This window comes from Trachurus japonicus, unplaced genomic scaffold (assembly GCF_045865225.1).
Source record: "Trachurus japonicus isolate A0001 unplaced genomic scaffold, Traja_1.0 AP030398.1".
NCBI classification, from domain to species: domain Eukaryota; kingdom Metazoa; phylum Chordata; class Actinopteri; order Carangiformes; family Carangidae; genus Trachurus; species Trachurus japonicus.
The window spans coordinates 390495-408144 of NW_028220531.1; the positions used below are offsets into that span (position 1 = coordinate 390495).

Consider the following 17650-nt stretch of genomic DNA (forward strand, 5'->3'; position numbering starts at 1 on the left):
GCATACTTGATGTGACAAAGTTCCTTGAGCCATGTCGTGAAGTTTTTCATGAACTATTCAGGTTGTACAAAATCGCAGTCACAATCCCGGTGAGCACAGCGTCGTGTGAGAGAAGTTTCTCTGCGCTTAACCTCATCAAGACGTACTTGAGATCCACAATGGGTGACAGCAGATTGAGTAACTTGGGCGTACTGAGCGTGGAGTCAAGCCGAGCAAAAGCCCTAAATTTGGATGGCTTTGTGGAACGCTTTGCCCTCTCTAACCGCAGAATACAGCTTTCATAGGTGTGTACTTTACAGTTTGTCAATGTGTAATGGTGATTCTTAACCTACTGTATGTTAGACAGGAAAGGGCAGACAGACACACACACAGACACACACACACACACACACACACACACAGTCCATGACAGTTTGTAATGGCAGTTTGTCCATTAAAGGTACAATACTGTATGTAAGAATGTTGCCAAAATCGGTTACTGCAGTCCAATTCAAAACACAGTGATCTGTTTTTTTCTCCCAGCCGTAGCGGCAGCTCAGTGGGGCAGACTGAGGCTGAAATGCCACTGACGCCGCCGTGACTGGGACAGAGGGCTAGGTGGCGCAACATGTAAACACCTAAATTCAAAACATAAACATGATTTGCAGTCTGTAAAAAAAGATTTTTAATGGGAATACTCTGGCTGTACTATTGTTGTTAGTGAGTTCATCATGTTATACTGTATGAACTGTGAACATTATTCCTGAGTCTCTGTGACCTATTAGGAGGATTTTACGGCCAGTTGCTTTAGATTTCTTACCTTTAATTGTTCTTGAACATGAATTATAGTTATAGTTCTGAAAACTTCACTCATGTCAATAAATGCTGAAATCTGAAAAAAAAGATCTTTTTGAAATGGTCTAAAAAAATTGAAAACTGTGTTTATTTATTTTTTAATTATTGTATGCTACTGAGCCCAACATATGAGTGCACTGAACTCTTTATTTATCCTTGAGTCACCTCCACTCTTTAAAGGTTCAACTTGGTGTGATGCTGCTTATTACCTAGTTCCTAGCCTGCCTTTTTTTTATTAGAGCATACTGAAGGGTCTGTGTTTTATTTTTTTTAATTTTTTATACAACACACTACAGCAAGTGCTTACTTTTTGTCAATTAATATACATCATCAAAAATACATTGGGGAAACAAGACAATTACCCTAATATTTATATTATTATTCTTTATTTATATCTCATTGATCTGGGGGGCTCCCTGTAGAGGCTATAGTCTGTTCATATCCTGCAACGGGCAGCCCTTTCCTGCATGTCATTCCCCCTCTCTCTGCCTCCCCCTTTCCTGATCTAATTGATCTGAATGGTGGCAGGCCCACTGTTTCACAAATTCACATTAAAAAATTAATACTGTAAGTAAAATATTAAAACAGCCATAGATGCATCTGGTCTACGTATTGCCACCCCTGTTTAAGTAATGGTCTCACCCTGGCCACCCCAGTGAAAAATTTCTGGCTCCGCCACTGGCTGCTAGACGCCCTTTCATGAAGCCAGCCTGATCCTTATGAATTAGTTTGTCCATGTATTTCTCCAAACGTAATGCCAACACCTTAGAATACAGCTTCTTGTCTGAGTCAATTAACGAAATCGGTCTAAAATTGGAGCAATCAGTTTTATCTTTTCCTTTTTTAGGAATTAGTGAAATCAGGGCAGCGTTGTTATGAGCCGGGAAAGAGCCTTTTTCGACAGCTGACTGAATCGACCACAACAAAACTGGCCCCAAAATATCCCAGAAGTGTGGCAAGAGCTCTGGCGGTATGCCGTCTGGGCCCGGCGATTTCCCTTTATTTGTCATCTTAAGCGCAGTCTCCAGCTCCTTTAAGGATATGGGACGACCCAGATCTGTTGTTTCCTGCTCCTCTAACGTAGGCAAATCCAGATTACTCTGAAATTGCTTACATTTCTCTGAGTCAAAGTTTAGTGTTGATTTGTACAACTCCTTATAAAAAGAATGGAACGCAACATTTATCTCTTTTGGGTCAGATGTAAATGCATTATTAGCCATTTTGATGGTATTAATTGATGCCCTGGATTCACTTTCTTTAAGCTTCAGTGCCAATAACCTGCTAGGTTTGCTTCCATTAAAATAATAGCTCTGCCTGACTCTGTGCATGATGAATTCTGCTCGCCTCCTCAATAGATCGTTGAGCTCCACCCTGACTTCCCTCAGTTCTTTTTCCACTGATTTAGCATATTTACCTTTTAACCGCTTCTCAAGTATATGGCACTTTCTTTCTAACTCGCAGACCCTGCGGCTCCTCTCTTTCTTGAGGTAAGATGCATAAGAGGATGTAAGGTCCCTAATACAACCCTTGGTGGCCATCCATACATACGAGGCATCGACTACTGTGCCTATATTGCTGGCTATGAATTCCGTAATCTTTTTCCTAAATTGTGCTACAAATACCTCATCCTGCAGAAGTGTCGTATTAAAGCGCCACCTAGGTGTTTTATTTAATCTATGACTAAGATATATCGTCATCAACAGCGGGTTATGGTCAGATACTGTCACTGGTAGCACCTGTATCAAATCTACACCTGTTTTCAGACTTGAAGAGAGCAAAAAGTAGTCGATTCTAGAATGTGATTTGTGATATGCGGAAAAGCATGTATAGTCTCTAATGCCCTGGTTCTGAATGCGCCATATATCAACTAGGTTAATATTCTCTATGATGGCGTTAAGAGCAGTTGATGCTGCCCGCTGGGTGTGGGACACTGACAAGGTGGATCTATCTAAATTAAGGTCGCACACTGCGTTCATATCCCCTCCCACAATCAGCTCATAATCTAGTAAGGATAACAGCTCCTTGGTAAGTTCAGGAAAATAGAGAGGGTCAAAAACTGTCGGTGCGTATACAGATACAAAGGCTATTTTCTTTCCATATATAGATGTACATAAATATGCTATGCGGCCTGATGTCCCTCCATTAATCTTTTCCATGACCGTCCCCCTAGAGTTAGAGCTCCCACAATCTGAAGCTACAAGTTTGTATTGCTTATTTTGAAAGCGTGATACATCCTCCGCCCTCAGGTGTGTTTCTTGAATAAAAGCTACATCCACATTCTTGCGACGGAGTAAGTCTAAGCATTTCACTCTTTTAATTTTTGCATTCAGACCCCGGACATTATAGCTTAATATAGATAGCTTAACCATTATCGAAATTGGTACCTATTGCTCCAGGTGTGACAACAGAAGGCCTAACCCTGATGTAAGAATCATACCCACCCTCCCCCTGCCGCCCCTCCACCCTCCCAAAACCCACCCCCCCTGAACAGTGGTTCTGACCCGTGTGACTTCTGCATAACGCAGCTCAGTAAGACTTCCTAAACTCCTAACTATCCCTCCCTTGTAACAGTTAACTTCTTCCCGACAGGTTAACTCACAGCAGTAAAACATACACCAAGTCGGGGGTCCCTTATTCCTCCTAAGTAATAAGATATTCATATAAGTAGGGTTAAGGGGGGGGGGTATAAGGGGTTCTTAACCTTTTTGACCTTGAGGCCCAATTTTTATAGTACAAACTGGCCCGGGGCCCATATATTTATATATATAATTAACTATTACTTAACTAATACTTTTTTTAAATTGCAAATGGCATTCTTTTCATTTCTTCACAGATAAACAAATCTAAACAAGTTTTTACCAAAATCACACTGTCTGGATTTTTTTTTTTTTTTCAAAAATCAAAAAATGTTCACATCAAGTCTAAACAAAATAGCACTTGAATAGATATTGACCGTGTGTCATCACAGTAGATGAGGTGAGTAGTGACTGAGCTGAGACTGAGCTGAGCCTGAGGCTGTGTATATCGCTGTTCCAACGGCCCGCCCACGGGCCCCCAGGGGGGCTTTAAACAGGGAGGTGTCATAGAGGATGTCACCAGTCACTTGAAATAGTCATGCCACATATCGTTGGAAAGCTAAAACTCTTGTGATTAAAGATATGCCGACCATTCCTAAATATAATCATCACAGCAACACTCGAGTCAGACTATAAACATGCTAACAAAGTTCGTAAAAAGCCGATTTAACTCACGATTTGTGTCAGGGCAGGCTCAGGATCACAGGGTTTCCCCACAAACTGGATGACGTTACATTCAGAAAAGTCCAGTAAATCCAATCCAGTAAAGTATTTAGTCCAAAACACACGGTTGTACCTGTAGATAGCCTCATCCCGCTGCTGCATCTTATGAAATTACGCATTGTATATCCAGTAAATCCGTTTATTTCTCCTCATAAGTCCGGTGTTTACATGAAAACAATGTTTATTTCACTTCACAAAATGGCGCTGCACTCTGACCTTTCGATTGACAGCTCACTCGACCAATCACAGGCTCCCTGTCCCCGGCTGCCGCCTGCAATAGCGAATGAGTGGCTGTGTCTCATGAAGAACATGCCCTCGGACAGCGCTGAATGACTTCAGCCAATAGGAACCGATCCCGATGACAACTGATGCATTGAATAGCCAATGAAATTCCAAAAAAAACGATGTGCTGCATTCACGGTCCCTGGGAAAAGGCAGCACTGCCATCTTCATGCGTAACTGTGCAAAAGCTGCACTTTGGCGCATGTATTGTTTCTCAATGGCAACTTTAGGAAAACGCCTAGACATACACTTAGAAAAACATGTGTAAAATACTCATTTTTAGCAGGATTGTTATCAAATTTGAACTGGGGCCAGGTAAGGCTTCATGCTGTGGTCCCATTGTGTTTTCCAGCTAAAATTCCCAGCTACACTCATCTTCAGGCATCTGATTGCAAAAATAAAATTCAGGCGAGAATAAAAAAATTCTAATTCAGTGTGTTCCCACTTAGATTACTCAATGATAATAGCACTTATAGTGATTATTTCAGTTTGGGGAAAAACTTCAGAGTGTTACCTTTCAAAAGAGACCAAGCGTCTCCCATCCATATTCTCCAAACAGTTCAAGAACAGCATTCAATTTACTTTGGGTACGCCTTGGATAGGCGAATATTACAGAATTTATAGGAGTGGTAATTAAGACGGGTGTGTGGGGGGGGTGTCAGCGGCGTGGAGAGGATCTCTGTAGCGGGGACAGCTCCGTGACACCGCCAGTGGGGGCTGTAGGGACGGGGGCGGGGGGCTCACGGCAGCACCGTTGAAAACAGCAGTGATGACGTGCTTTCACGTCCGAGTCTCCAAACCAGAAACGTTTGTAACAGCACCGGAAAAGTCGCTAAATTTGTCGGTAGTCGCTTTTGACTAAAAGAAAGTCGTTAAGAGAGTTTGGGAAGTCGCCAAGTTGGCAACACTGACGTTACCTTGCGTTGCTCCTCACAGGCTCACATGCTGCACTGTGTGTGTGGTAGCGGCCCCGCCTCCCCCCACAGAGACAAAGATCCTGGATGACTGACAAGAGGCTCCACTCCCTCTTGTCATTCAGCCTGTTTGGAGGCCAGAGACGCGGGCCGACTTTGGACATGCCTGATCTACGCAGTCCCGCGGCCCTCGCGGCCCACAGGTGCAAAACTGAAAGTTTTTTGCGGCCCTCTGGGGGGTGCTGGCGGCCCAAGCGTGGGCCGCGGCCCTATGGTTAAGAATCACTGTGTTAAAGTAAATTCAAATGTTATTAAAGAATGGTCAGACAAGACGGGGTTCTGAGGAAGAACTGTGACATGGTCAGCTTCTATTCCATAAGTAAGTACTAAGTCAAGGATATGATTAAAAGTGTGAGTGGGTTTGTTTACCCTCTGAGAGAAGCCGACTGAATCCAAAAGTGACTTGAATGCAGTAGCCAGACAATCATCATCGACGTCCACATGAATGTTAAAGTTAAAGTAAATTTGACAGAAAGTCAGGGAACTCGTCCAGGAACTCAGAATAAGGTGCAGGAGGACGATACACTACAGCAAGTAAGAGTGGTTTTTCTGCTTTCCAGTCTGGGTGAGAGAGGCTGACAGTAAGGCTTTCAAATGTATTATATGAACTATTAGGTCGAGGGTTGATAAGCAGATTTGACTGATAAATAGCAGCCACTCTTCCTCCTCTGCCAGTGTTACGAGGCACATGACAGTTAATGTAACTAGGAGGGGTAGATTCATTCAAACTAACATTCATCCTGCTGCAACCAGGTCTCAGTGAGTGTTAATATGTCAATATGGTGACTTGTAATTAAGTCATTCACTAGGAGAGACTTGGATGGGAGAGAACGAATATTGAGCAAACCACATTTAATAGTTCTATTAGGTTGGCTTGCTGGAGCAGTGGTTTTGATTTTAACTAAGTTGCTATAAACAACTCCTCTAGATTCGGGTTTAGGCTTAGACAGCCTCGAGGCAGACACAGTTTCTATAGGCTGGGTGGGTGACAACACGAAGGACCCAGCAGAGGGGCGTGTTAAACTGCGGCTCTGCCTGCTGGTCTGAACTCTGGGTACTTGTCAGGGATTAGCATGGCTAATAAAGTGCCCTATATTCCTAGATAGGAGAGATGCGCCATCCAAAGTAGGATGGACGCCATCTCTCCGAATCAGACCAGTCTTTCCCCAGAAGGAGGTCCAGTTATCTATGTAAGCCATGTCATTATCTAAGCACCACCTAGACATCCAGCGATGGAATGAAAGCATGCGGCTAAACATATCGTCACTCGCTCTAAGGACAGAGGATGTTGTTATGATGGGATGTAAAGCCCTTGTAAAAACTGGCTATACAGATAAAATTGCCTTGCTGACGTTTTCCACCAACATATCAGGCCTTCTTATGTATTAACCATTTGTGAGTTGTAATATAGCCTAAGTTTGAGTTGAGTTACCCTGTCTTATGCAACATCCCCACTGTTGTTTTCCCATGGGAACCCACCAGGGGCTCAACTCCTGCAGGACATCCCAATGGGAAAACAACAGAATTGGGGGGATATCAGTTTCTGTAAGGTGTGAAAGCCAGGGCCCCCACTAGACCAAAAGGCCCTTTGAAGACCCTTTAAGTATTAATGTAGATGTTACTTGGTGCTAGCAAAGAATTTCCATAACACACACTGATCAGATACAAATGAAAACTCACTACATTCAACTTTTAGAAAGTTTTCAGGTTGTTTTTTCATTTTGTCGAACGACAACGACAACAAACTGGAGTCAAACTTCACACATCTCATGTTAGAGCTAACTGTCTGTAACCACGTTGCCATGGCACCAAGGTCGGCCATCTTGTTTTGATCTGATTTCTGAAACATGTCAAAAAAAAACAGTGAATCTTCCTTCACCTGATTTCAGGAAACAATTTTCCTTCCAAATAAACATTTGGGAAAAGTTTGTTTTGTGCAGGAGAGTGTTTTATGAAGCTAAGCTATTACCAGCCTTTTATTGTGAAAAGTTAGGACAGGAAGTTCTTGTGTTGATTTAACACTTGGCTGCACTTTGTCTAACAACAGTTCAACATTGTAAGATCTAGCTGCTAATGCTAACTAGCACTGTGTGTTTTATAACGGCAGAAAAAAAACAAAAACAACTACGTCGATCATCCTCCGGACACAAGTTGAGTCACAGACACTCAATAGAGATTGTAAAAGAGATTTTTTTTATCTCAAGTAATCTGCCTGGTAAAATAAATATAAATAAAAATAGAGCGTTTGAGCCAAGTTTTTCCGCTCCGGTGGGTGCACCGCCACCTATGGATTTGTAAACAACTCATTCTAAGCTTTTAATCAATAATCAGTTTTAACCTCTTGCCACACCTATAAATTCTGTAATATTCGCCTATCCAAGGCGTACCCAAAGTAAATTGAATGCTGTTCTTGAACTGTTTGGAGAATATGGATGGGCTTGGTCTCTTTTGAAAGGTATCACTCTGAAGTTTTTCCCCAAACTGAAATAATCACTATAAGTGCTACTATCATTTAGTAATCTAAGTGGGAGCACACTGAATTTGAATGTTTTTATTCTCGCCTGAATTTTTTTGTTGCAATCAGATGCCTGAAGATGAGTGTAGCTGATAATTTTAGCTGGAAAACACAATGGGACTACAGCATGAAGCCTTACCTGGCCCCAGTTCAAATTTGATAACAATCCTGCTAAAAATGAGTATTTTACACATGTTTTTCTAAGTGTATATCTAGGCGTTTTCCTAAAGTTGCCATTGAGAAACAATACATGCGCCAAAGTGCAGCTTTTGCAAAGTTACGCATGAAGATGGCAGTGCTGCCTTTTCCCAGGGACAGTGAATGCAGCACATCGTTCGTTTCGTAATCTCATTGGCTATTCAATGCTACAGTTTCCATCGGGATCGATTCCTATTGGCTGAAGCCATTCAGCGCTGTCGGAGGGGATGTTCCTCATACAGACACAGCCACTCATTCGCTATTGCAGGCGGCAGCCGGGGACAGGGAGCTTGTGATTGGTCGAGTGAGCTGTCAATCGAAAGGTCAGAGGGCAGCGCCATTTTGTAAAGTGAAATAAACATTGTTTTCATGTAAACGCCGGATTTATGAGGAGAAATAAACGGATTTACTGGATATACAATGCGTAATTTCATAAGATGCAGCAGCGGGATGAGGTTATCTACCGGTACAACCGTGTGTTTTGGACTAAATACTTTACTGGATTGGATTTACTGGACTTTTCTGAATGTAACGACACCAAGTTTGTGGGGAAACCCTGTGATCCTGAGCCTGCCCTGACACAAATCGTGAGTTATATCGGCTTTTTACGAACTTTGTTAGCATGTTTATAGTCTGATTCGAGTGTTGCTGTGATGATTATATTTAGGAATGGTCGGCATATCTTTAATCACAAGAGTTTTAGCTTTCCAACGATATGTGGCATGACTATTTCAAGTGACTGGTGACATCCTCTATGACACCTCCCTGTTTAAAACCCCCCCGGGGGCCCGCCGGCGGGCCGTCGGAATGGCAACGGGTTTTAATACTTTATAAAGAAAAAAATTCAAAATTCTCTGATTTCAGCTTCTGAACTCATTGAGTGCCAACCACGTAATTTCTCGTTTTTCGTTCCCATGCGTTGAGTGCCAAAAACGAGATTTTAAGTTTTTTAAATTATGAAAATAGACACTTTAATACACATTATATGTAAATTTGGGGACTCTACGACGAGCAGAACTGAAATAGATGACGATCAAAGTCTCATGACAGCTCATGATCTGGAAGTTTTTATCATAACTCAGCTTTTTCAAACGGAGTTCTGCATGTGGATGCAGCAGCTGCTCCGCTCTCACCCGCGAGGCTCCAGCAGCTGGGAGCTGAAACAGGAAGCTCTCAGCCGACAGTCCCGCCCGGTCTTCATCTGGAGCAACACCGTGTCCTCCCCAAGGTCCTCCCGCAGTAAAATGTGATGGTCTCTGGGCCAAAGTAGACCGGCATCACCGACCCGTACCACAGAAGGACCGCGACCACCGGTGGGACCGGTGTTCCCGAGCCGCTGTGGCCGACAGACCCTCACGTTCCGCGGCGAGAGGCTGTGACACGGCACGGTGCGTCTGTGTTATTGTTGTAATATAGAATACACTATGGCTCTACATAAAAAGTCAAAAATGGTCTAAATTGCCGGTACACTTGACTAAAACTTTGGAAAGGAGCGCGGCACTCAATGAGTTAAATGTGAATATTTCTGGTTTCTTTGTTCCTTATGACAATAAACTGCGTCTCTCTTTGGTTTGTGGACAAAACAAGACATTTGAGAACGTCCTCTTGAGAAACAGTGATTGACATTTTTCAACATTTTTTAACATTTTATTGACCAAAAGATTAATCGATTAATCATTTACATATCAACAAATTAATCGATATAAAATAATCGTTAGTTGCTCGGGTGTAGGACCGGAGCGTCCCATCCTCTAGCTGCTGTGGAGCTGCTGGTGTTTCTTCAGGTTGTGGGACTGGCTGTAGGCCTTCCCACACTGCCCACACACATACGGTTTTTCTCCGGTGTGGACACGTTGGTGGACCGTTAATTTTCCTGAGGTAGTGAACAATTTCCCGCAGTGCTCGCAGCTGTACGGCCTCTCTCCGGTGTGGATGCGCTGGTGGGCCCTTAAAGTTGAGGAGCGAGAGAACCCCTTCCCACACTGCTCACAGCTATACGGCCTCTCTTTGGTGTGGACGCGCCGGTGGACCGTTAACTGTCCGGATTGACTGAACGCCTTCCCACACTGCTCACAGCCGTAAGGCCTCTCTCCGGTGTGGACACGCCGGTGGGCCCTTAAATGTCCGGAGTTAGTGAAGGCCTTCCCACACTGCTCACAGCTGTACGGCTTCTCTCCGGTGTGGATGCGCTGGTGGACCGTTAACTCTCCGGAGGTAGTGAACGTCTTCCCACACAGCTCACAGCTATAAGGCCTCTCTCCGGTGTGGACGCGCCGGTGGACCGTTAAATGTCCGGAGTTAGTGAAGGCCTTCCCACACTGCTCACAGCTGTACGGCCTCTGTCCGGTATGGTAGCGCTGGTGGACCGTTAACTCTGAGGAGCTAGCGAACGCCTTCCCACACAGCTCACAGCTATAAGGCCTCTCTCCGGTGTGGATGCGCTGGTGGACCGTTAACTCTGAGGAGGTAGTGAACGCCTTCCCACACTGCTCACAGCTGTACGGTTTCTCTCCGGTGTGGATGCGCTGGTGGACCTTTAACTGTCCGAAGCTAGCGAAGGCCTTCCCACACTGCTCACAGCTGTATGGTTTCTCTCCGGTGTGGATGCGCTGGTGGACCTTTAACTCTGAGGAGCTAACGAAGGCCTTCCCACACTGCTCACAGCTGTACGGTTTCTCTCCGGTGTGGATGCGCCGGTGGATCATTAACTTTGAGGAGCTTGCAAACCCCTTCCCACACTGCTCACAGCTGTGCGGTTTCTCTCCGGTGTGGATTCGCTGGTGGATTTTCAGTCCAGACAAGTTAATGCACGATGTGCCGCACTGCTCACACCTGTACACCGTCTGGCATCGCCGGTGGTGAGCGTTCAGATGAATTGAGGTCCTGAACGTTTTCCCACACCCATTACAGCTGTGTGGTTTCACCTTGGTGTGGTCCTGTGTCTATGGCAACAAACAGGAAGAGAGAGAATCAAACAATGATGGATGATGGATGGACATTTGTTTCCCTTTATAAATTCTTCATTAATACAAATCTTACAAGCAGAACTATTTCCCTTACAAATTATACTTTAAAACTAAGCAAAACATAAAAATCATACGTATGAGTTGATGTAGTAACCAGTGATGGGAATTCAGGCGTTTATAAAATAACGGCTCAAAAAGTTACTGTTTCCCCCGTTACAACTCTGGTACCGTTACTGTTTTATTTTATTTTATTTTTACTGACAATAAAACGCTCTGTTACCTGACTCAATAAGTCCCGTCACTAAATAATAATACACCTGTTAAAGTGTACATGTACACTTTTTTTCAGTCAGGTGGTTAGGGTTATAGTAAGGAGGTTAGGGGGGGCAAGTACAAGTTATTTACTCCGCTTTCACTCGCGGGGCTCCTGCAGCTCGGAGCCAAATAGGAAGGGATCTTCACGTCTTGAGAAACATCAATTTCAATTTATTTATTTATTCGGAGGACAGTGTACAGCATTCAGCACTCCCTTTAAGGGGGTGCGGCTGTACCCATTTGCAGCCTTGGCTGATTCACACTGGCAGTCCCCCTGCCGGGTGTGATTAGGCGCAGTCCCTTAAAAGAATACAGTAGTAACAATAATAATACAAGTATAATACAGGCGTGTGGGCAGCAGTCTGCCATCATATAAAACTACCGTATACAATACAATTATAATAGGTCACAGTGTAGCGCAAAGCATAGTCAATCTGACGATTATTAAATAGAGAATTGAAGAAACTATAACAGGGGAATAAAACTGTACAGCGGTAATAGTCCAGTGCATAGTTCTTGTGTGTGTGTTTGAGAGTGACTGGGAGTAGTTGTAGATGTATGGGGTAATGAGGATTAAAGCAGAAGTAAGCAATCCGGTCGTTTTGGCTAACTTCTTGTCAGCCGATGAAGTTAGCAGCCCCCTCCCTCGTCATGGATCTATTGGTCCTTGTCCCTACGTCACCACATTCACGCGCATCCCTTGGCTGCACACACAGCCCTTCATGCCGTTCTCTCTCCTCATTGGATAAAGGTTGTAGGATACAAGGAAAGTTTTCTCCTCGGCTTACAGCAGAGCAGAGTGACTGACAGACCCGTGTTTCAGACCAAACACTCTATGTTAGTGATTGCTGTCGGAAGATATAACTATTTAAGACTTATATTAACACAAACATTCCGCTTACTTCTGCTTTAAAGTGCCAAAGTTTGAGGTTAAAAAGGGGGTCTGGGGTTACCACGTAGTATAGCAGCTATCGAATGGATTGCTACATGGTCGGGTGATGGCCCAAGCAGTAAACAAAATACAACCAAGATGAAGATGAAAAACAAAACAAAGTAAATAAATAAGTGAATTACCATGCAGTGGGGTCGCTAACAGATAGGTTGCTACATGATCGGGTGGTATCCCAATCCATAATCAGAACATGAGCAAACAAAGATAACGAGCAAACCAAAAGAAAAAAAAAGGGAAAGAAAAGGAGGGGGCGTGGATTGGGTATGTAGATGGAGTGTGAAACTGCAACAATACAAAGTCAAGGGCATGTATCTTCAGGTAGTCGTGATCAGTTGTGCAAATTGTGTAAATGTGGTAATTTATGTAACGAGGCTCCGAGGCAGCGCCGCTCTTCTATCCAATACACACATGATGCTTCACTTTTCATTCAAACACAATTGTTCGACTTCATCAATGAGACCAGCATTTATATCCCAAAAAGAATTTAACCAGCCAGTCGGCAGTAAACCTCTAAAAAACCTGTGGTTAAATTAATTAGCAATTGTTTTCTCCCCCGGAATGACGACGGAGGTTGGCAGGACGACCAGCTCTGCAGACGAGCCGCTGCTCACGCCGGGTTCACACCGGACGCCGAAGCGCCGCGAATAGCCGCGGAACGGAGACCGCGTCCCTTCGGCGGCCAAGTTAACAGGTTCTGTAGTTCAGACCAGACGCGACGCGCCGCGAAGCGCCGCGATTGCTCGCGCCGTGCATTTATCGTTTCGGCGTCTGCTCTATTTTGTGCGCGAGCCGCGAGCAATCGCGTCAATCTTGGCAGGAAGTCACACATGAAACAACGAGAGAATCCGGTCAATTTTCAAAATAAAGCACTTTTCAAAATAAAATACAGCGATTGACAAATGCGACCGTATTTATATTTGTCAGACTCTCAACAGAGAACAAGAGAGATGAAAACACACACACACACACACACACACACACACACACACACACACACACACACACACACACACAGGATAGGGAGACACGGAGTGGGCTGGCTGCAGGGGGGCGGGGGGGTCAAAACACACAAACAAACAGGGAAAGAGAGAGAGAGAGAGAGAGGCAGAGACGAGTTGTTGTAAAGTGAAGGACGACGTGAAATTCATCTTGGAAGTGAAGTACAGGGAGTTGTTTGACCCACAGCACACGGTGTTATAATTATATGAGGTTATTTACTTATCCATGATGTAAAAAAACACAGCTCTGAATGTGAGTAAACAACAGCTGAGGAGCAGAGGCGCTCGCGACCGCCGCGGAGAAATCAGCGTCTGGTGTGAACTGGAGGGACGTGGCTCGCGCGCGATTTCCGCGGCCGCTCCGCGTCACGGCGCTTTCGCGTCCAGTGTGAACCAGGCGTCAGACAGGTGAAGCCTCTCTTCTCTGAAACGTCGGAGCAAACTTCTAAACAGTGTTTCAAAAAACTAAATGTACATTGGGGATCTTAACAATTACTTTTTCGCAAGAAATTTTTTAAAAAAACTTAATAAAGTGTCGTAACAGCGCTACAGCAGGAAATAAAGTAGGCAGGTTAGGTTTTAGACTTTTTCGAGAACCACAAAATATAGAGTTAGCAGCTAACAGCTGTTAGCTTCATCTCTTGACTCGCTCCCACTGAAAACAGAAGTACAGACCTGTGGACCGGAACTGGATGGACCAGAGGGCTCGTTGTCCTGGTGGACCGCGTCCCGCTCCTCCCCCGTAGTCCCAGTCTGCCTAAACAAATCCAGGTCGCTAATTTCCTGGTCCAGGTTCTCCTCCTTCATTCTGGTCTTGGTCAGACGGGACCTCCTCATGGTGCTTTTCCACTAGCTCAGGACAGTACAGCACGGCTCTACTTGGTTTTATCCTCTTTTCCTCCAGCCCCGCCTACCTGGTACCTACTACTTCTTCGGTAACGCCCCAGCCCTGGTTCCAAGTGAGCCAAAGCGATACTAAACGTGACATCAGCTGACTGCCTTCCACTGATTGGCCAGAGCGTCAAACTGGAAGACGAGTGAGTCTGGAGCTGACGAGAGGGCCATCTGTTTTCCTTTGTATCGCGAGAGTCACATGGCTAAGTCTCCTCCCCCTAGATACCGTTGCTAATGTGTCGGAGTTGAGGGTTGGAAGAATAGATTGGGCTGTAACTTCAGAATCATGTGACCCTGTAGAAATGTTTGAGGAAGAGTGGGCAACCAGCATTTTTAGGAAGCAAGTACAAGTATCCACCGGTTTCCCTCCAAATAAGGCCCCTGGTTTTCTATATTTCCTCCTCCAAGTTAACTCAGTCATATTTTATAAATAGTAATTTATTACAAAAACATGAACTTTGATGTTCGTTTGCAGTGATAATCCCAGAAAGTAAAGATGAACATCACACCTGCTCCATTTCCTTTTCATTAGTGTTTACAGATCTTCCATTCATTTAAACACTGAACTCATTTGTGTTTGTTGTCAGAGCTTAAATAATATGTTTACACAAACTTCCAGAAGTCTTCCAATGGTGTATGGAGGGGAAGTACATCTTCTGTGAGACCTGGACCGGAGAGAATATTATTGAGACCAATATGCATATTACTAGTGATACCAGTCATGGAGCATGGTGTGTTTTTTCAGTCAGGACTCAATGTCCACATTGACTGGACAATAGTTGGGGTGGGAGGGAAACTGAGTAAAATATAGTCAGTGTTTACACATTCACACGTTTCACCAGTCACACAATACTGTCTGGCTAACCTATTATATTAGCATCCTAAAAGGTATGCATGCAGCCCCCAACTTACCACCACACCCTACACTCCTGAACATTCACACCTGCTCCAGAACATTACCACCTCCAAGCATCCCCCACCACTGCTTTGACTATGAATGGATTAGAAAATGAGCATGAACTGCTCAGCTTTCAGTGATGAGAGGAATCTTCTTACAGAATTGAAGGTAGGCCTAGTTAGAAATTAAGTTGTCAATTAAAATGCCATGGCAATATATTTCATTCCCATATAAATAATAAATACAACATCATAAAATAAAACAATACTTGTAACAAAACATACAGAGACACACAAGGGCTAGAATGTGTAGAACGTGTAATTTAAAGTACTTGATTCCAGAAGAAGAAATACAGTTGTGCAAAGTTGGTCTCTTGGGTGATGTTCCCATTTATTGTAACAATAAAGGTTATTAACAAAACAGTAGTTGATGTGGATTGAAGCAAAACCAAAGATGACTGGCTTTCCTTCGGCTGTCGGTAAGAACTGTGTGAACCCACCACCATCCAACTCAAACTAATCCCCCTTCATTTCAGGCAGCTGGGCAGCTGCTGGGTGTTCAGCAAACAAGTCAGTCATCATTGAGGCAAGACACGTTCTTGGTCTTGGGAACCAGGATGATAATAGACTCTTTGGGCCCTAGTTTCCTAGACCGAGCGAAGTCTAAGTGCAGCGCAGCTTCGCCACGCCAACGAGGCGTGTCCAGGTCCATTTCTCAAGTCTGGTGGGCAGCGCAGTCCGATGCAGGCCAGCGCAAGCCCTCCCCTCGTCCCTCCTACCGGCGCAAACGGCAAACGGGGAGGAGACAGGGCGGAAGGGAGACAGGAGGAGGAGAAGTGGGATTAACACAGCCGATTCGGATCTTCACCAATCAAATGAGCTCCTCTCCTCACCTTTAACTGCGCCGCGGGCGATGCGCGCTGCAAGTTTGTCATTTTATACTTTGACATGGACGGAGGAGACAGCGACGCCAGAGGCCGAACCTCTCCCAGGAGGAAACAGCTGTTTTGGTCCGGAGGTCCGAGCTCAGAGTGACTGCATAATGAGTTTACTAATATCCTTAATCAGGTTTGATCTGATACACTGAGAACCGCTGCCTAGTGTAAAAAACAACAACTCATAAACTAATAAAGAAACTCACATTTATTCAAACCCTGTGTAAGATGAGAGGTGTACACTAATCACAACATAAACAAACACCATGCAGGATGAAATCAGCATAAAGGACGCTCTCTCTCTCTCTCTCTCTGTCTGTCCGTCTCTTTTTTTTCTGTGATAGAGATGCTGAGTATACTGTAGTAGGCTATATACTGACTATCTGATACCGAGGCTGTTGTGGTGGGCTAAGAGAGATGATGATTTGTGTTTTGTTTTTCATTACGGCTGCGTGACGACGTGGTCGCTCGCGCTAATGAATTAAGAGAAGTAGGAATACTGCAGACACCAGTAGGCCAAGGTGCTTGAAGTAGCGTGGCTGCAGCACACCACTGAGGACAGGCAAGCTGTAGAAGAGAAGCCAAGCACGCCACTCTGAGGCCTTCCAGAACTTCAAATCAGCGAGGGGTCTGGGCAGTCTTGTTATTAAGTTTGGCGGTGTTATGGCCTGGATCCTGCTCTCCATCACCCTCATTGTATTTGGACTCCCTATATAGTAGTGCTGATCACTGTTGGTCAGAAGCAGCTCAGTGAGCTGTCTAATGACTCCCAGCAATACAGCATGCATATAATCAGGCACAAATCCCCACACTATGTCAAAATATGGCATGTTCATGAGTGCTGATGGACCCTTTACTCCTCTGACATTTTTATTCTGTGTCACTGCCTGCTCCATGTCGGCTAACATGTCTTTGGCCTCTCTGTCGGGGTACTCAGTCGCAGTGATGGTATACTTGACCTGTTTGTCCACTAGAGTGCCAGGGTGCAAACAGAAGCCACAACCAAAGTACCCATTGAACTGTGTGGTGTTCTGCATAGTTGGTCTTGCCTTTGAATCCACACAACAGCACAGTCCTACAACTTTACTGTTGACACAGCTTTCTTTTTTCCCCCAGGAAACACCTTTGGATGCCAGCGTTTTGGCCTGGTCAACAAAAGGTTTTAAAAAAAATTGACATTACTGGCTCTTTAGCACCAAACCAAAGACCAGCAAGCACAACATTTTTGAACCTCATTTTGGGGGGCAGCTCATTTAAGTGAAGCTGGATGGGCCAAATTGAAAAATTGGAAGATTTGTAAGTAGGTGAACCATCTGAATTGAAGATGTATGACACATTATTTGGATCTTATAGAATGCCACCTGGGGCCTCATTTATCAAAGAGGGTGTAAAACTGCTACTAAATATTTGCGTAAGGCGAAAAGATGAAAATGGCGTACACCCTAAATATTTACACCTTTTTCAGATCAATCAAACTGTGCGTACGCACAACTCTCCGCAATAAATCACACAGGACTCAAGAATGGTGCACATGTGAACACACCTCTTACTCCGCCCCCGGAACGCCTATATACAACTATATATGGTCAGC

General features: G+C 44.4%; 1 protein-coding gene across 1 annotated transcript in view; it reads right to left on the reverse strand.

Annotated features, from left to right (window-relative positions):
* LOC146960420 (uncharacterized) overlaps window positions 1–14170 on the reverse strand; it is a 56217-nt gene extending 42047 nt beyond the window's left edge. Inside the window, exons 1-2 of the mRNA XM_085772393.1 lie at window positions 14009–14170; window positions 9927–11044 (exon numbers count right to left, since the gene is read on the reverse strand). Coding sequence (XP_085628519.1) covers window positions 9927–11044; window positions 14009–14170 — 1280 coding nt within the window. The remainder of the gene's footprint in view (window positions 1–9926; window positions 11045–14008) is intronic.
* Between the last annotated feature and the right edge of the window lie 3480 nt (window positions 14171–17650).